At 40.7% G+C, this 19,271-nt stretch overlaps 1 protein-coding gene across 1 annotated transcript in view; it reads right to left on the bottom strand.

Annotated features, from left to right (window-relative positions):
* The window catches only part of LOC124116075 (putative carbonic anhydrase-like protein 1), a 155,009-nt gene that overhangs the window by 44,934 nt on the left and 90,804 nt on the right, over positions 1-19,271 (bottom strand). Inside the window, exon 3 of the mRNA XM_046477285.2 lies at positions 11,786-11,925. Coding sequence (XP_046333241.1) covers positions 11,786-11,925 — 140 coding nt within the window. The remainder of the gene's footprint in view (positions 1-11,785; positions 11,926-19,271) is intronic.

Below are 19,271 nucleotides of genomic sequence, written 5' to 3'. Positions count from 1 at the left end.
ATGCTCCTTGACTTACAAAGAAGCTGTATGTGCGGTAATGTAATTGACTGTTCTGTCTGCATCACAACAGGTTTTTTTTTATCAACAGGAACATGATGCTTAAGAACACGAAGGGCGCAATGGTTAAGTCTGGAAATAATTGCAGTCTCCAGTCGCATACGCAGTCGCTGTATAATGCGGTGTGGTGAGTTGCGGCCCTTTGGCACTCCAGGAACCTATGATCGTGAGTTCTAATCCCGGTTTGTCCTGATTATGTTTCGGGGTTTGTCAGCACCATGCATACCCCCAAACAAGTAAACGTCTGAGGCGCCGCAATTGTAAAAAACAGTTCGTTTGAAAAAAAACAACTGGATCCGCCTCTGATTAATATTCGATAGTTAACAAATGTCAAATAAAACTGACACACAAATATGTCTTTTATACATTGACATTTATCGTACAATAATTCCAGAGGCAAATAAATATACTTTATATTTTTTTTATTTTTCACTTTTCATGAATGATACTTCTTCACTTATATCATCTATCCCCCTTTCCATATAAACAAGGTGCATATAATGGTGAGTATTAACGTGTTTTATATTCTTTTTTTGAAATGAGGGCTCAATTAATTTCATGGATTACAGATACTGTGCATACAGAAGATTCTCAACTTTAAGACTAGTTTATTAAAGACGTCACAAAATGAGGCTGCCAACCTCCTTTTGGAACGCGGGATTCACGGGTCTATCTGGAAGATAATCGGTACCTAGCGATGTGGTACGTGGGACTAATATAAAATCGTATATGGTATGCAGTTCCACTTCTATAAAATGTTAATGGTGTACGCTTAAGTTTCCTTTTTTTCGATATTTTTCAGTACGTTTACTTGAAATTGCACCCATTCCTCAATGCTTTTGAGATTTGTGTTCTGGTATCAGAGGTGAGCAAATGAGACCCGGAGTGAAAAAATACATGGTATTCTGAATACAGGCAGTGAGGGGAGGAGGGGCTTGATACCCTAAAAATATAGAAAAGTGCATGTTTGGTGAGTAAAATAAAATTGTGCCAGATATATAATCTCAGCATGTAATCTGATCAATGTGCACGTTCCTTTGTAATTGTTGTACAGGGGTACATGGATTATATGTAACAATGAATGCTAAATTTAGTTTTGCAACAAAGTTCGTTCAGTTTAAGTGGATCTCTCTCATAGACAGATGCCTCAAAATGCAAGAAACACAAAACGTCATGTCCAGTCCGTTTCCATTTTCCTGCTCACTGACAAGGCTTTCTCCTCGCTAAATCGCCCTTTTCGCATGGAAATTTCAAGAAATGACACTTGGTACTTTTGTTTGATGAACTGGTACACCCAACGCCCACACAATACCCAATTGTACGTCTTCAATACGCTGAGAAAAATGGATAATCACTTCATTGTCATGTAGATTAATGCACAATAAACGTAACAAAATGGCGAACGTCTCTCCACTATGACGTCACAGTTACAGTTAGACCTCCAGCTGGAATTTCAATATTCATACGCGCTGGTAGTGGAATCAGGGCAGTTGTTTGCTGCTTTTTAAATAACAAAAAACAATGATGTCAAAAAAATCACACATGACTCTTTTTTTTTGGGGGGGGGGGGGGGGGGTTATGTATTTAACTAGCTATTTAACATGTTATAAAGGGTTGTTTTCAACAGATCTCCTTTAACCATCACTTATTCCTGCAGTGGTTTAAAAAACGTTATCTGAAGCTGGGTTGGGTAATTTTGTGTAACACTAACTCGATTCAATGAAGAATGAATATGCAACCACGACCTTACCATGTTTGACATACTGTACATCTTTGTCGAAAAAAGCAAATTTATTGATTATCAAGATAAGATGTATAAGATATCCATCATGCGATTTGGAATTAATGTTTAAAAGTTGGAAATAAAATTATATTTAAAATTTTTATTTAAAAAAACAACAAGTTGAAGTATTCTCCAGTGATCAATAAGCGGCACTATAGTTACGTTTTTGGGGATAATACCACTAACTTAAGATATTTTCAAGATATTTCCAAAACGATGTGTACCTCAACGATGTACAGAACTGAAGTAACAAACCATAAACTATATACTTGCATACTTTGTCAAAACAGAGTGTTATTACTTCTCTCTGTGTCACTAACAACTGCGGAAACCAGACACTTCGATTGTTATTTTTAGAAAATATATCAAAATATATCTTAATATAAGGCGAACTTATTGGATAATTAATGTGATACTTTCACATTCAATTTAAGTACCTTTTTTGATGACATAAAAAGGCAAGAATTGTTTACACCAGTGTGACTTCCTTATCTGAATGCGGCAACACATCAACCACAATCTAGCTATTTGCGAACCCAGATCTTGTAAAACCGCGTGACGTTCGCTTGATTAGTTCCTCGGTAAGCTACAATGAAATAACCTGATATATCTATCTACGTTCTTGTGTCCACTGTATCAAATACCTAACTGACTGCAGTACTTATACCATTCATCATCAAGGCATCGGAGTACTCCGAGGCATGTCTCCGTAAGATCCTTGCAATCCTCCGATTGTCCCTGAATGCCACTGGTGCTTCCGCATGCACTGAGTACAATACACCAAACACGGTTTAATTCTGCATCTTACATAACACTCACCTGCATTAAAAGGCATCGATTTCTCATTAAGTTAGACAATTATTGGCCGTATCAACGAACAGCGTAACAAGCCTTTAGTAGAGTTAGAGAGTTGAAAATATGATTTAAAATTGCATCAGAATCTCATTGGTTGACGGTGATGGGAACCGTTGGTGCCTACCAGTCGGGCCGCCCAGGTAGAAGAATGACAGGGCCATTAAATATCTGATCTATTTATTGCCAATGACAACAGCTAACCCCAACCCCAGCTGCGTTGTAATATAACGTGGAACAGGATTCTTGACACAGACGAGCTAAACACGAAACCAACTACCAGAGAGCAACCTGTATTACCTTCCCCAAAGTAGCTACTGTCAAACCGATTGCAATAAAATCGTTGATGAAAGGATTGGTTATGATTGAGATGGGTATCAACTAACATACCGCTATTTTGTTCTGTACGTACATAAAACTCTATTAGACTTCAACCTACGCAAAACATAGAAGTTCCAGCTCAAAGCTGATGAATCAGTAATGTTTTTGGTAGTGTGCTTGGGAACTTTAGCATTCATTTGTGGAGTTATCATTTGGTTAATGCAACATTAAACTTAATAGGATGAAGATGGTGAAAGTCAAAGTGGCATATTGATTTCAAGAGCATCATTGAAAGGATGGCATTTCTCAAGGTAAAGTTCACGTCTAATCAAAGAATAAACGTTAGGTGACCTTAAAGCGGCTTCTGAAAGGGTTTAAGATCGCGTTCCAGATTATTGCACTTCTACAGCGAAAAGCAAGTCTGCGTGTGTGTACATAACTGTTTATACCAGTCCGTACTTATAGTGCTAGCTCACTGAGATGCCATGCTACAGTTTAACATGTATACCCCACTCAGACACTGTATGCTGACTTGTATATGTTTTATCACTTTAATGCCGAACGCCAGGTAGGGAAACAACAAGTACCATCTTTTAGCGTCTCATAGTATGACGCGGCTAGGGGATCGAACCACCGACATTCCACTGTCCACTGAGTTTTGTTTAGCGCAGCTCTGAAGACCATTTCAGCATATCACGGCAACAAGGAACACCACAAAGTGATATGGATGTAAGACGTTTGCTACATTGATGAAACCTAAGACCACAGGTATAGTGCTGACAAACCTTGAAACAACAGAATGAATGTTGGATGTGAACCTAAGATCACAGGTTTCTGGCGCACGTAAGAGGTGCATAGTATGTCACTGATCTAGGTAGTGAGAGAGTGTGGTTTTACGCCGCTTTTACCAATATTCTAACAATGTCACGCCGGGGACACATAAAGTGGGTTTCACTCATTGTACCAATGTGGGGAATCGAACCTGGACCTATGGTGTGATGAGTGAACGCTTTAACCACTAGGCTACCCAACAGCCCACTGATCAAGTAATAGTAATTAAATTACCATGCAAATTAGGAATTACCCATAGAAATACGAAACACGTTACATTTATGTCTTAATTAAGATGACATCAACTCTAGGCTGCATGTAGTCACTACGATATAATCATCGCTGCGTACCTTAGCACGAGACTGCATGGTAACTGAAAGATATTCGAACAATGATACCCTGGTCAAGCTCAACAATTACTCCAAGATGTTCGTACACGATACCACGGGGGTCTCACCCTGCAAGCATCGTGTCTTAATTGGATTAGACACAATCCTGTAATCATACGTATTGTAAATATAGGCACAAAAACTACAAGTAACAAGAATAGGCGAAACATACACATGAAAGAACTCGGATCGTTAATCAAGATCGTATTCGGTTGCAGATGACGCAGGAATTTTGCGCACCGCGGACAGAGAACCAGACATGAGTTACACAGCGTCCACTGGGGCTGGCACATGTACGCTCAGGAAACAGTTATTACTCTCAAAGGAGCGTATTTGCTTAGAAAAACCTGTAATTTATTCAGTAATTGGCATAGAATGACGTTATCCTCAAACAGGCGGCTATGTAATTGTGCTTCAGATTGCCAAACGGGAGAAGTGCGCTGCCATAATCAATTACACTATAAAGCATCAGGGCTTTTTCTTAAAGGATTCCTCGAAAAGACGCCCAACGATGCTCGGAGTTTAGTTTTGACGTCCTTGCCTTTGATCATTATCGTCATAAGAAAACACAAGGCTTTGGCAAAAACGAATATTCCAACCATAAGTTCGGAACGATTTTGCTTTGACGATAAGTTTTTTCAGGCCGAACAGGTCGATAGATTGTAATAAGGTTTGGGCTTTTGTCAAAATAAATGTCCAGTCGTTTTATTTTACAATGCGATTTTGTCATTATGTTTGAAAAAATAATGTCAGTTTATTGTGTTTTTGAAACATTGAATCGTGTTTGTGAACAAAACCCTTTGCATGATTTAGATGGAACGAGATGCTCCTTGACTTACAAAGAAGCTGTATGTGCGGTAATGTAATTGACTGTTCTGTCTGCAACACAACAGGGGTTTTTCGTCACCAGGAACATGATGCTTAAGAAACCGAAGGGCGCAAGGGTGAAGTCTGGAAATAACTGTCGCATACGTAGTCAATGTGTTGAGTTGCGTCCCTTGGGCACTCCAGGAACCTAATAGTATGATGCTGAGTTCTAATCCCGGTTAGCCCTGATTATGTTTTGAGGTTTGTCAGCACCATACCCATGCCCGTCGTTTCACAACACTGGTAAATGTCTAAATCCTCTATCACTTTGGGCTTTCCTCTCACAGCGGCGTTGAACCAAACGCATTCACTCTATTGCAGTTGATGTAGGTCAAACACTGAAGAACCTATTTAACAAATGGCCTGTACCTTCTTCTCAGAACATGATTAGGAACTCTGTATGGCCGCAAAATGAAGACAAGAAAAAAGGCAAATCGTTGATATGTTGATATACGGAGGAATAACCTCAGATTGAAAGGGAAGAATGAGTTGAGTCCAGCCTTCTTCAGTTGGTCGTTATTTTGTGTCAAAAGAAATCGGTTGAAAGAAGACTGGGGTAAGAAATTAATTTACAAACACATGACCTCCAGCATGTTCGAAATGTAAATTTGTGATGAAAAAAGTCGAATTGATTAATTTTTAAAGATAAAATGTCCAATTTAGCTATCAGCCGTTGTGTATAATGCAAACTGTTTTAGAATTTTTAAAATGCTGTTTTAATCAAAATTTACTTTAAAAAAGGTATTCTTTAAGTGTTGACTAAGCGTCAGTACAGTTCAGTTTTTGGATATTATATGCTTAGTTCAAGATATTTTCTAAACGCTATGTAACCCAACACTGTGAAGGAAGTGAAGTAATAATTCATCAAATATGTACTAGTATACATTGTCAAAACAGTGTTCTATTACGTCACTCTCACAATAACATCTGCGAAAATCAGATACGTCAGTTGTTATTGTCGATTCTTTTACCAGATATATCAAAATATATCTTAAAAGAAGGCGTACTCAATACTGGTGACACTTTCACATTTAATTCAAGTACTGTACATTTCGTGATGGCATGAAAGGGCTGGAATTGTTTACATTAGTGTGATTTCCTTGTCCGCAACACATCAGCCACAATCTAGTTATTCACGGAACCAGACATTGTAAAATCCGCGTGACGGTCGCTTGATTAGCTCCTCGGTCAGCTTCAATGAAATAGCCTGATATACGTTGGCATATATATAGAACACAAACGTGCTTGTGTCCACTGTATCAAATGCCAAAATGACCGCAGTAATTACACCATTCATCATCGAGGCATGTTTCCGTAAGATCCTCGCAGTACTCCGATTGTCCCTGAATGACATTGGGGCTTCCGCATGCACTGAGTACAATACACCAAACACGGATTAATTCTGCATCTTACATAACACTCACCTGCATTAACAGGCATCGATTTCTCATTAAGTTAGACAATTATTGGCCGTATCAACGAACAGCGTAACAAGCCATTAGTTCAGTTAGTGAGTTAAAAAATATCATTTAACATTGCATCAGAATCTCATTGGTTGACGGTGATGGGAACCGTTGGTGCCTACCAGTCGGGCCGCCCAGGTAGAAGAATGACAGGGCCATTAAATCTCTGATCTATTTATTGCCAATGACAACAGCTAACCCCAACCCCAGCTGCGTTGTAATACAACGTGGAACAGGATTCTTGACTCAGACGAGCTAAACACAAAACCAACTACCAGAGAGCAACCTGTATTACCTTCCCCAAAGTAGCCACTGTCATAAACCGATTGCAGTAAAATCGTTGATGAAAGGATTGGTTTTGATTGAGATGGGTATCAACTAACACACCGCTATTTTGTTCTGTACATACATAAAACTCTATTAGACTTCAACCTACGCAAACATAAAAGTTCCAACTCAAAGCTGATGAATCGGTAATGTTTTTGGTAGTGTGCTTGGGAACATTAATTTAGCATTCGTTTGTGGAGTTATCATTTGGTTAATGCATCATTAAGCTTAATATGATGAAGATGTTGAAAGTCAAAGTGGCATATTGATTTCAAGAGCATCATTGAAAGGATGGCATTTCTCAAGGTAAAGTTCACGGCTTATCAAAGAATAAACGTTAGGTGACCTTTAAAGCGTCATCTGAAAGGGTTTAAGATCGCGTTCCAGATTATTGCACTTCTACAGCGAAGTTCAAGTCTGCGTGTGTGTACATAACTGTTTATACCAGTCCGTACTTATAGTGCTAGCTCACTGAGATGCCATGCTACAGTTTAACATGTATACCCCACTCAGACACTGTATGCTGACTTGTATATGTTTTATCACTTTAATGCCGAACGCCAGGTAGGGAAACAACAAGTACCATCTTTTAGCGTGTCATAGTATGACGCAGCTAGGGGATCGAACCACCGACATTCCACTGTCCACTGAGTTTTGTTTAGAGCAGCTTAGAAGACCATTTCAGCATATCACGGCAACAAGGAAGAACATGAAGTGATATGGATGGAAGACGTTTGCTACATTGATGAAACCAAAGACCACAGGTATAGTGCTGACAAACCTAGAAACATCAGAATGAATGTTGGATGTGAACCTAAGGCCACAGGTTTCTGGCGCACGTTAGAGGTGCATAGTATGTCACTGATCTAGGTAGTGAGAGAGTGTGGTTTAACGCCGCTTTTACCAATATTCTAACAATATCACGTCGGGGACACATACAATTGGTTTCACCCATTGTACCAATGTGGGGAATCGAACCTGGACCTATGGTGTGACGAGTGAACGCTTTAACCACTAGGCCACCCAACAGCTCACTGATCTAGTAATAGTAATTAAATTACGATGCAAATTAGGAATCACCCATAGAAATACGAAACACGTTTCATTTATGTCTTAATTAAGATGACACCAACTCTAGGCTGCATGTAGTCACTACGATATAATCATCGCTGCGTACCTCAACACGAGACTCCATAATAACTGAAAGACATTCAAACAATGATACCCTGGTCAAGCTCAACAATTATTCCAAGATGTTCGTACATGATACCACGGGGGTCTCACCCTGCAAGTATCGTGTCTTAACTGGATTTGACACAATCCTGTAATCATACGTATTGTAAATATACGCACAAAAACTACAGGTAACAAGAATAGGCGAAACATACAGATGAAAGAACTCGGATCGTTAATCAAGATCGCATTCGGTTGCAGATGACGCAGGAATTTTGCGCACCGCGGACAGAGAACCAGATTAGAATTACACAGCGTCCACTGGGGCTGGCACATGTACGCTCAGGAAACAGTAATTACTCTCAAAGGAGCGTATTTGCTTAGAAAAACCGGTAATTTATTCAATAATTGGCATAGAACGACGTAATCCTCAAACAGGCGGCTATGTAATTGTGCTTCAGATTGCCAAACGGGAGAAGTGCGCTGCCATAATTAATTACACTATAAAGCATCAGGGCTTTTTCTTAAAGGATTCCTCGAAAAGACGCCCAACGATGCTCGGAGTTTAGTTTTGACGTCCTTGCCTTTGATCATTATCGTCATAAGAAAACACAAGGCTTTGGCAAAAACGAATATTCCAACCATAAGTTCGGAACGATTTTGCTTTGACGATAAGTTTTTTTCAGGCCGAACAGGTCGATAGATTGTAATAAGGTTTGGGCTTTTGTCAAAATAAATGTCCAGTCGTTTCATTTTACAATGTGATTTTGTCATTATGTTTGAAAAAATAATGTCAGTTTATTGTGTTTTTGAAACATTGAATCGTGTTTGTGGACAAAACCCTTTGCATGATTTAGATGGAACGAGATGCTCCTTGACTTACAAAGAAGCTGTATGTGCGGTAATGTAATTGACTGTTCTGTCTGCAACACAACAGGGGTTTTTCATCACCAGGAACAAGATGCTAAATAACACGAGGGGCGCAATGGTGAAGTCTGGAAATAACTGTCGCATACGTAGTCACTGAGTTGAGTTGCGTCCCTTGGGCACTCCAGGAAACTATGATGCTGAGTTCTAATCCCGGTTAGCCCTGATTATGTTTTGAGGTTTGTCAGCACCATACCCATGCCCGTCGTTTCACAACACTGGTAAATGTCTAAATCCTCTATCACTTTGGGCTTTCCTCTCACAGCGGCGTTGAACCAAACGCATTCACTCTATTGCAGTTGATGTAGGTCAAACACTGAAGAACCTATTTAACAAATGGCCTGTACCTTCTTCTCAGAACATGATTAGGAACTCTGTATGGCCGCAAAATGAAGACTAGAAAAAAGGCAAATCGTTGATATGTTGATATACAGAGGAATAACCTCAGATTGAAAGGGAAGAATGATTTGAGTCCAGCCTTCTTCAGTGGGTCGTTATTTTGTGTTAAAAGAAATCGGTTGAAAGAAGACTGGGGTAAGAAATTAATTTACAAACGCATGACCTCCAGCATGTTCGAAATGTAAATTTGTGATGAAAAAAGTCGAATTGATGAATTTTCAAAGATAAAATGTCCAATTTAGCTATCAGCCGTTGTGTATAATGCAAACTGTTTTAGAATTTTTAAAATGCTGTTTTAATCAAAATTTATTTTAAAAAAGGTATTCTTTGAGTGTTGACTAAGCGTCAGTACAGTTCAGTTTTTGGATATTATATGCTTAGTTCAAGATATTTTCTAAACGATATGTAACCCAACACTGTGAAGGAAGTGAAGTAATAATTCATCAAATATGTACTAGTATACATTGTCAAAACAGTGTTCTATTACGTCACTCTCACAATAACATCTGCGAAAATCAGATACGTCAGTTGTTATTGTCGATTCTTTTACCAGATATATCAAAATATATCTTAAAAGAAGGCGTACTCAATACTGGTGACACTTTCACATTTAATTCAAGTACTGTACATTTCGTGATGGCATGAAAGGGCTGGAATTGTTTACATTAGTGTGATTTCCTTGTCCGCAACACATCAGCCACAATCTAGTTATTCACGGAACCAGACATTGTAAGATCCGCGTGACGTTTGCTTGATTAGCTCCTCGGTCAGCTTCAATGAAATAGCCTGATATACGTTGGCATATATATAGAACACAAACGTGCTTGTGTCCACTGTATCAAATGCCAAAATGACCGCAGTAATTACACCATTCATCATCGAGGCATGTTTCCGTAAGATCCTCGCAGTACTCCGATTGTCCCTGAATGACATTGGGGCTTCCGCATGCACTGAGTACAATACACCAAACACGGATTAATTCTGCATCTTACATAACACTCACCTGCATTAACAGGCATCGATTTCTCATTAAGTTAGACAATTATTGGCCGTATCAACGAACAGCGTAACAAGCCTTTAGTTCAGTTAGTGAGTTAAAAAATATCATTTAACATTGCATCAGAATCTCATTGGTTGACGGTGATGGGAACCGTTGGTGCCTACCAGTCGGGCCGCCCAGGTAGAAGAATGACAGGGCCATTAAATCTCTGATCTATTTATTGCCAATGACAACAGCTAACCCCAACTGCATAACGTGTAATATAACGTGGAACAGGATTCTTGACACAGACGAGCTAAACACAAAACCAACTACCAGAGAGCAACCTGTATTACCTTCCCCAAAGTAGCCACTGTCATAAACCAATTGCAGTAAAATCGTTGATGAAAGGATTGGTTATGATTGAGATGGGTATCAACTAACATACCGCTATTTTGTTCTGTACGTACATAAAGCTCTATTAGACATCAACCTACGCAAAACATAAAAGTTCCAGCTCAAAGCTGATGAATCGGTAATGTTTTTGGTAGTGTGCTTGGGAACTTTAGCATTCATTTGTGGAGTTATCATTTGGTTAATGCAACATTAAACTTAATAGGATGAAGATGGTGAAAGTCAAAGTGGCATATTGATTTCAAGAGCATCATTGAAAGGATGGCATTTCTCAAGGGGAAGACTTATCAAAGAATAAACGTTAGGTGACCTTAAAGCGTTGTAGGTTAGATGAAGTGAACATGGGCTTGAGGTCGCGTTCAGGACTATTGGGCTTATACAGAGACGTGTATGTGCATGTGCGCGCGTGCGCGCGTGCGTGCGTGCGTGCGTGCGTGCGTGCGTGCGTGTGTGTGCTTATACTAGCCCGGACATGTGATACCCCATTGAGATGCCATACTGCAATTTAGCATGGATACCCTACTCAGACACAGTATATCTTTTAGCCCCTCAATGCCGAATGCCAGGCAGGGAAACAATAAGCACAATCTCTTAACGTTTTTGGTATGGTGCGGCCAGGGGATCGAACCACCGACATTTCACCCTCCGGGCAAATGTTCTTTCCAACGATGTGGTATTTAATCGTTGAAGGGGTCAATATGGAATCTTCAAATATGGTTAAAAAACCAACCCCCAAAACGAGATTTTATCTTTCACAAAAAAACCCACAATATCCCGAAAGTACTTCTGGTTCACATAAATGACATATTTAACAATTAGCACACCCAGGTTCTATTTCTTCATCAGACGATGTCTCTAATGTCTATATTAATCTGACACAGTGACTAAAGTTCTAAACTTTGTTTTGTGTAAAAAAATCACCAATTCAGAGGATATCATTGGCTGTAACCCAGTGTTTAAACAGTGTACAAAATTCTTGAGTAGATAATCAATTACTACGAACCGTTATTGGTATTTCTAAAGTGAGCCGACGAAGACTGGGATCGAAGAGAAGGGCACGTGGTTTAATATCGATCGGTGATTGGTACTTTCCTGTTGCGCATAAGGACCAATCAGGGCTGAGATTCCCCCAGAAGCGCGGACCTGAAAGAAAACAACCATCTATTACATCATACAGCTTTCATTTTGTACCGAGAAATTAAAACCACATTAAGCCTAAACCAGAAGAAGCTAAATCAATTAACGAACGCTGGTCGGCAATACGCAAAATAGAAACCTCACGTCCAGATATGGAATTAGTCAATAGAGGGACAGTTTTTGTCGCAAATGGATAAACTTTTTAGACTCTAGTGTTTGCAAAATGAAGAGAAGGGGCATAAAAACTAGAGCAAGATTTATGGGATAATCAATAACCCACAAGGAATCCAGACGGCCAATAGTTCCTGGTATCAAACGAAGCCCTACCTTGCTGGTTATGATTAAATTCATGAAATAGGACCGACTCGGAGAAATTAAATCTCGAAAGATTTATTCTGGCATTGCCACATCAATAATAGGATATTTTTATCTAGCTTACGTGTTTTGACACTGAGGATCAATCGCAGAAAGACGGATTCTATGCTCGATATCGCACGCAGTCCCAGTGTCTGATAGTTAAAGCGCGTTTCGTGTAAAACTAGAATTGCCATCTATTGGTGGAACTATATTTTAAGACACGATCACCTACTGAAATGAACTCGCTTATTGAAAATGTCGGCGTCAATATCCTAGAATGCGGTTCGTATTAACTTAGAACCATAAAAATGGTTTGGCATAAATGTTTTCACTTCTATTTACGCAAGGGTTATATATATAGGAATTACGACGTTAGATATTTTGGATTGTACTGGGTCGTGAAAGTTCGGCATGTTTGAGCAGATTGTGGGCGCAGTACAACAGCCGGTGTCGGTTTTTGGGTAGGGATTGACAGGTTTGAAAGTTCCCAAGAGGCAAAATAAACTTTTCAAGGTTTTTACAGTTGAGCCAATAAAAAAAACAGCTTTTTATTGTTATATTTTTACTCTAAAATGAACATCATAACTATCGTAGATAAAACAAGAAGAAAAACAAAACGATTGTGCCAGTTCAAAAACACCTTTAGGTGTGTTGGTTGTGTTGATAAATAGTTTACTTTGGTATGGTGATTTCTCTATTGTCCGTTTTTCAAATGTCATTGAGGATTGTCATCATGTTCATATATGCAGGTTTTGGAGAGGTCGTGGGAGTATGCAGCACACGTCATTTATTCCACTGTCCCTTCGTGGGTGGTGATTGTGGCTTTAGCAGCATAGCAGCAATATTTGCGTTTGTATGGTTTTACACCTTTTTTTTAGCAATATTCCAGCTATATCATGACCGGACCATCAATTGGATTCACACATACCCAAAAGCGTACAAACGCCTTCACCACCAGACTACCCTACAACCCCAGTAATATTTAAGTTAGTGAGTGAGTATGGCTTTTAGCACTGTTCAAGCAATATCAAGGCGGATTTAAGTTATGAGACAATGAACTGAACCAGGAAGAGTAATCGCCCTAACTAATAGGCCGTCCCACAGCCCGTGAGTATTGAAATGTATACCCTTGTTCCCACTGCTGAAATATTGCTAATATGGAATTCTGAAATACAAAGCATGGTCAGAAGATGGGTCAGCTGGGATTTAACTCCGATTTAAACAACATTAGAGCAGAGGGCCGCCACACACTGGCTCCACACATTGTACCCATGTGAGGAATCGAACTGGGTAATCTAAGGGGCCACAATGCGCTGTGCGGAGTTGCGTCTCTTTGGCATGCCAGAGGCCTTTTATCTTTCGTTCGTGTCCCAGTTTCGCCCTGATTATGTTTCTAGGTGTGATGACAGTGCTCGTCTGTTTCATCAAAATGGGGAGGCACGGGTGGCCAAGTCGTCTAAGGCGCCGCGATTCGCTGTGTAGAGTTGCGTCCATTGGGCATGCCAGAAATCTATCATTGTCGGTTCGAATCCCGGTTCGCACTGATTATGATTCTAGGTTTGTCAGCACCATACCCGTGCTCGTGGGTTTCACCGAAGTGGTAAACGTCTGAGACTTCGGGCTTTCTTCCCACATTAAGCTGGCACGCCGTGATATAACTGGAATACTGTTAAAAGCGGCGTTAAACCCAACTCACTCACTCACTCACTCACTCATCAAAGTTGTAAATATCACTTCATCACTTCAGGCTTTCCCCCAATATCAGGCTGACACGCCGTGACATAATTTAAGGCGTCGTTGAACCCAACTCACCAACTCACTCACTGATCTACAAACAGTATTTTTACTGTCCTAGGACATATATTTAAAGTTATATGAGACGCAAATGATAAATGTTATTTAAAACATTCCAAATAAATTCGTTCCACGGCTTCTACCGTTCCGGCAATAACAAGTAGGTCAATCGTTGGCGCGTCGAAGAACCCGGATGTGGTCTCTTGGGCGTGATAACATACCGGTCAATACTTGGAATTCGCAAAATGACACTCATGCAATATCAGAATGAATATTCACATTTCCTACACGGGTAATTATCCCCTGAACCACATATCCATCATGACAGTTATTCAAAAAAACACAAGAACATCAAAAGCACGGCTATCTACGACGGCTATTGCTAACAACCGCTTCCTTTCACCGCCACAATTGATTATACGTAAAGCTTTCCATCGGACACTTATGTTGATTTAGTCAAGCTTTTAAAAAACCGACGTTCTTTGATTAAAAACCTGACAGTTCCGTTCCAACGACAAAACCAAAGTTGTTCACACCGTAACGGGAAAAGCAATATTGATTTGAAAAACATGTTTAGGGAAAATATAGAGCGATTAAGTTGGCCTCCTCATACTCTACGGCATTGCTTTTTCTTTGAGACGCTGTAGGGAATTCACTGAGGTTATTTCGCACACCAGTAAGCCATTACAATGGAGGCAGTAATTCGCTCATGTCCATTTAGCGGGGACACCAGCATTTAACCTGTGCCTGGCACCAAGCTTACATTAATAGCGACAGTATTGATCACTGATGTTATAGAGGAATGAATATTTACCGATATTTGCCGATTCCTACAACAAATACAGCAGTGAAGATCAATGGATCCGCCAATCCCCGAACCCGCCATTAGAATACGATCCAACGGTGAAGGGTGATCGCCTGGCATATTCAATAAGGTTATTATTCTATCTAAATATTTTCCCAATAATTGCGTGAATACCAAAGAAGGAGATTCTTCCTTCGGTTAACGTAACCGAAGATCGATTCGATCGGAATATCGTGCTTGTTGTATGACTCGGGAGGAATTATGAGGTTGATAAATATGCTCGGGCGGAGATATGCGACTAGAACCCTGTAAATACAGGACAAATCTCGCTCATCGCAGCAAGCTCGTAAATCTTCTCGAACACAGAAATGGAAACAGACTGGAAAGTCAGTATTTCGCACAAAATAGAAATATACTCTTCAAAAAAAAAGAAACGCAAAGCCAGATTTGTGTGAGGTAGGAAAATGCATTTATACGAGTGAGTGAGTGAGTGAGTGAGTGAGTGAGTGAGTGAGTTGGGTTTAACGCCGCTTTTAACATTATTCCAGTTATATCACGGCGTGTCAGCTTAATGTGGGAGGAAAGCCCGAAGTGATGCAGGTCTCAGACGTTTACCACTGTGCTGACAAACCTAGAAACATAATCGGGGCGAACCGGGATTCGAACCCACAATCATAGGTTTCTGGCGTGCCCAAGGGACGCAACTCTGCACAGCGTATCGCGGCGCCTTAAAGGACTGGGCCACCCGTGCCCCCGCATTTATACGAGGAACCTACAAGGGATTGAGCTATAATGTTAGGGAGAGAACGCGTGGTGATTGTAGTCATCTCAGTTATCGGTACATAGGAAAAGTCCAAGGTGAAGGTCAGCTACCATCAATAACGCGTATGTACCCCGTTGGAATTGGTAGCGGCCTGACATATCCTGCCCATGGAACAGACGAGTATGCGAATCACATCCTGGGGAATGGTAGCCCACTCAGCCTGCAACGCAAAAGCCAACTGCTGCAACGTCTGGGGTTGTGGCTGACGTCGGCGTAGCAGTCTATCCAATTCATCCCACAGGTGCTCTATCGGGTTCAAATCTGGAGATCTGGAGGGCCAGGGGAGAACATCAACATTGTTGTTGTGTAGACAGGCTCTTGTGATCCGTGCTGTTCGGTCGAGCGTTGTCCCGCTGGAATACACCGTTATCGTTGGCAGGCAATCGTGAGGACGTGTGAGAATTTCGTTAATGAATCGTTGAGCCGTACGATTGCCCTGGAAATGGACAAAACCTGTCCTGCCAAGATGAGAGATAGCCGCCCACATCATAACGCTACCCTCACCAAACCTGTCCACTTCCTGTACGCAGTTTCCGGCGTAACATCCTCCCCGACGTCTGAAGATCCGTGCTCTTCCATCCCCTCGACGGATGAGAAATCTTGGTTCGTCACTAAACCAGACATCTCTCCATCGCAGTTAAGGCCATGCCCTGTGTTGACGACACCAATGCAGTCGTTGTTGACGATGCTGTCGACTCAATATGACGCGTCGAACAGGGCGTTTTGTTCGTAGACCTGCTGCACCTAAACGGTTTCGTACGGTCTGGTCGGTGATTCTGCGCAGTCCGGGTATTTGGGATGCGGTTGGAGTGGCTGTGGTCGTCCTTTCACGTAGGTGGCGCAGTCGGATGAAGCGATCTTGGGCGGGGGTGGTTACTCTTGGTCGTCCCGACTTTGGCCGATCACGTGTTGACCCATGCTGTTGAAACCGATCCCATAGCCTTGTGATGGTGCTGGGCGCTTCATTGAAAACCCTGGTGACAGCTGATCGGGATTCCCCTGCCTGCAAGCGGTCTATGACGTTGTTTCTTTGCACTTCTGTTAATCTTGGCATGTTGTTGAACTGTCACTGTTCGATTGACAGGCATTCAAACTCCCTAAACTTTAATACCGTTAATAGTGCTGGTGCACGAGCTGTACGTGCAGCTCCATGGCCCTCTTGTTAATGCACTGGGTGCTTTTTTCCGAGATGTACGTGTTTCCCGACTAATGGTTTGCATGTCCTTGTTGTGATCATTTTGATCCTGGAAATTTGTCACTGATACAAAACCACATTAAACCTCTTCATTTTGCACCTCTTGGTCGGTTAATTTTGGCTTTAAGGCCATAAATATCCGTTTTGCGTTCCATTTTTGAAGAGTATATATTGTTATTAAAGTACCTTTAATTTTGTACAATTTAATTTTGAATTAAACAATGTCATATGTTTAAAAACGATATAATAACATGCTTCGGTTTTTTTCTAATCTATATTAATTAATTATAATAGACGGATTCATGTGGAGAATTAAATTGCAGGGAACCTTGTCAATATATCTAAAACTGAAGCATCTTATACTTTGTCGTAATCTCATCTTTTGATTAAATAATCAAAACACTCAAAGACGGACATGTATCTTATTACATGTCTCTCATACTAAAGACAAAAGCTATGACCATCGTTATCGCTCATGCTAGATCAAATGGCAGATCAACATTTCATGTTTTTTGTTTGTTGTTTAACGCCAACTCAGCAAAATTCCAGCTATATGACGGCGATCTGTAAGTAATCGAGTCTGGACCAGGTATTCCAGTGACTGACATCATGAGCATCGATCTACGCAATTTGGATGACATGCACCAGGGAGCCTGATCTCCCGATCCCGTTAGTCGTCTTGCATGGGTTGCTGAAAAAGATGGTACTTGTTGTTACCCTGCCTGACGCTCGACCTTCAGGGGCTAAAACCAGGACTGCTCGGCTCGGAGTCAGTAATCTGTGTCTGATGATATCTCAGTGGACTAGCACTATAAATCGGCTTCAGTCCGGATTAGTACAAGCAGCCACACACACAAATCCCAAATATAGCGAATTTTCAAAATGACAGCGAAACATATTTGTTTGTCACAATTGGATGATTATTTTGCTCTATTATTCATATCAGAATAATCCCGGAGAAAAACTGCATTTATAAGTAGCTATAAAAGAAATATAAATCGTAGTCACACTTAAACCAAAGACAATTATCGTCAGCAATGGCAACGTTTAATACTGAATAAGTTTAGGTGAACAGTTTTTAATGATACCATTGCCTGGGTCAAAACCATAACACAACACCATGTTCATGTTGAACAACGGACGAAGCCGTCTGAGAAAAGCAGAATGTGAACACACGAGCTGCCACAATGGTTACCTTAATGAGTGAGTGAGTGAGTGAGTGAGTTGGGTTAAACACCGCTTTGAAAAATAATCCAGTTACATCAAGGCGTGTCAGCTTAATGTGGGGGAAAAGCCCGAAGTGATGCAGGTCTCAGGCGTTTACCACGAGTACGGGTTTGGTGCTGACAAACCAAGAATCATGATCGGGGCGAATTGGGATTCGAACCCACGATCATTGGTTTACTGTGTCGAAGGGAAGCACTTCTGCAAGGCAAATTGCGACCGGGCCAGACACGACCGGGCCAGATATGAATCTTTCGATGATTGTCACTATTGATAAATATCAATTCCAACAAAATAGAGGTCCTATACTTATATTTAACCCTACGCGTATGTTTGTTTGTTTCTTTAAACCCGCACTCAGCAATATTCCAGCTATATGACGGCGGTCTGAAAAAATCGAGTCTGGACATGACAACCCAGTGATTGATATCATGAGCATCGATCTACACAATTGGGATACATGCATCAACCAAGTCAGCGAACCCGGCCACCCGATCCCGTTCGTCGCCTCTTACGACAAGCATAGTCACCCTTCAAGACAAGCATAGGTTGCTGAAGATCAATTCTGACCCGGATCTTCACAGGTCCTACGCGTATGTACCCAAACGCGGATAGTTTTTATAAAAGGAGGTGTACATTTTGTATCATACGTTCATAAATGTTGGTTGAATGCAAATGATCAGGGTTGCTTATCATTCTAACAATTTAATTTGAAAACATAGTTTGACCAAATGACTAAGTTATGGTGCCATTCAGTACGTTAAGCCTCTGCATACCAGATCTCCTATAAAACGTCCATAAATGAAACGCTCAGACAAGGATGGGTGCTAAGCCCAGCACACTTCACACCACAACCCTCTAAGCCTTCAACCCGCGTGTGGTTCCAAGCGCTATAATATAAAACAAAGAATATATAGGGAATCTCACTCTAGAATCTTGTCATATAAAATATATCAACGCAAGTAGATAACATAATTATGGACGAGTGGTGATGTGATATCAAAAGACCCTCGGATGGGATTCTATTAATCATCCAAAATCATTCTTCCAACCTACCAGTTTTAGTGCCAGGTATTTTAGTGATGCCATTTGACTGAGACGTCTGCAATGCATTGTAATACAATTTCATGAATGGACATATCGCTTAATTGATA

The sequence above is a fragment of the Haliotis rufescens genome, unplaced genomic scaffold (assembly GCF_023055435.1).
Source record: "Haliotis rufescens isolate VD_foot unplaced genomic scaffold, xgHalRufe1.0.p SCAF_23, whole genome shotgun sequence".
Taxonomy (NCBI): domain Eukaryota; kingdom Metazoa; phylum Mollusca; class Gastropoda; order Lepetellida; family Haliotidae; genus Haliotis; species Haliotis rufescens.
This window is presented reverse-complemented; position numbering and strand designations above follow the sequence as displayed.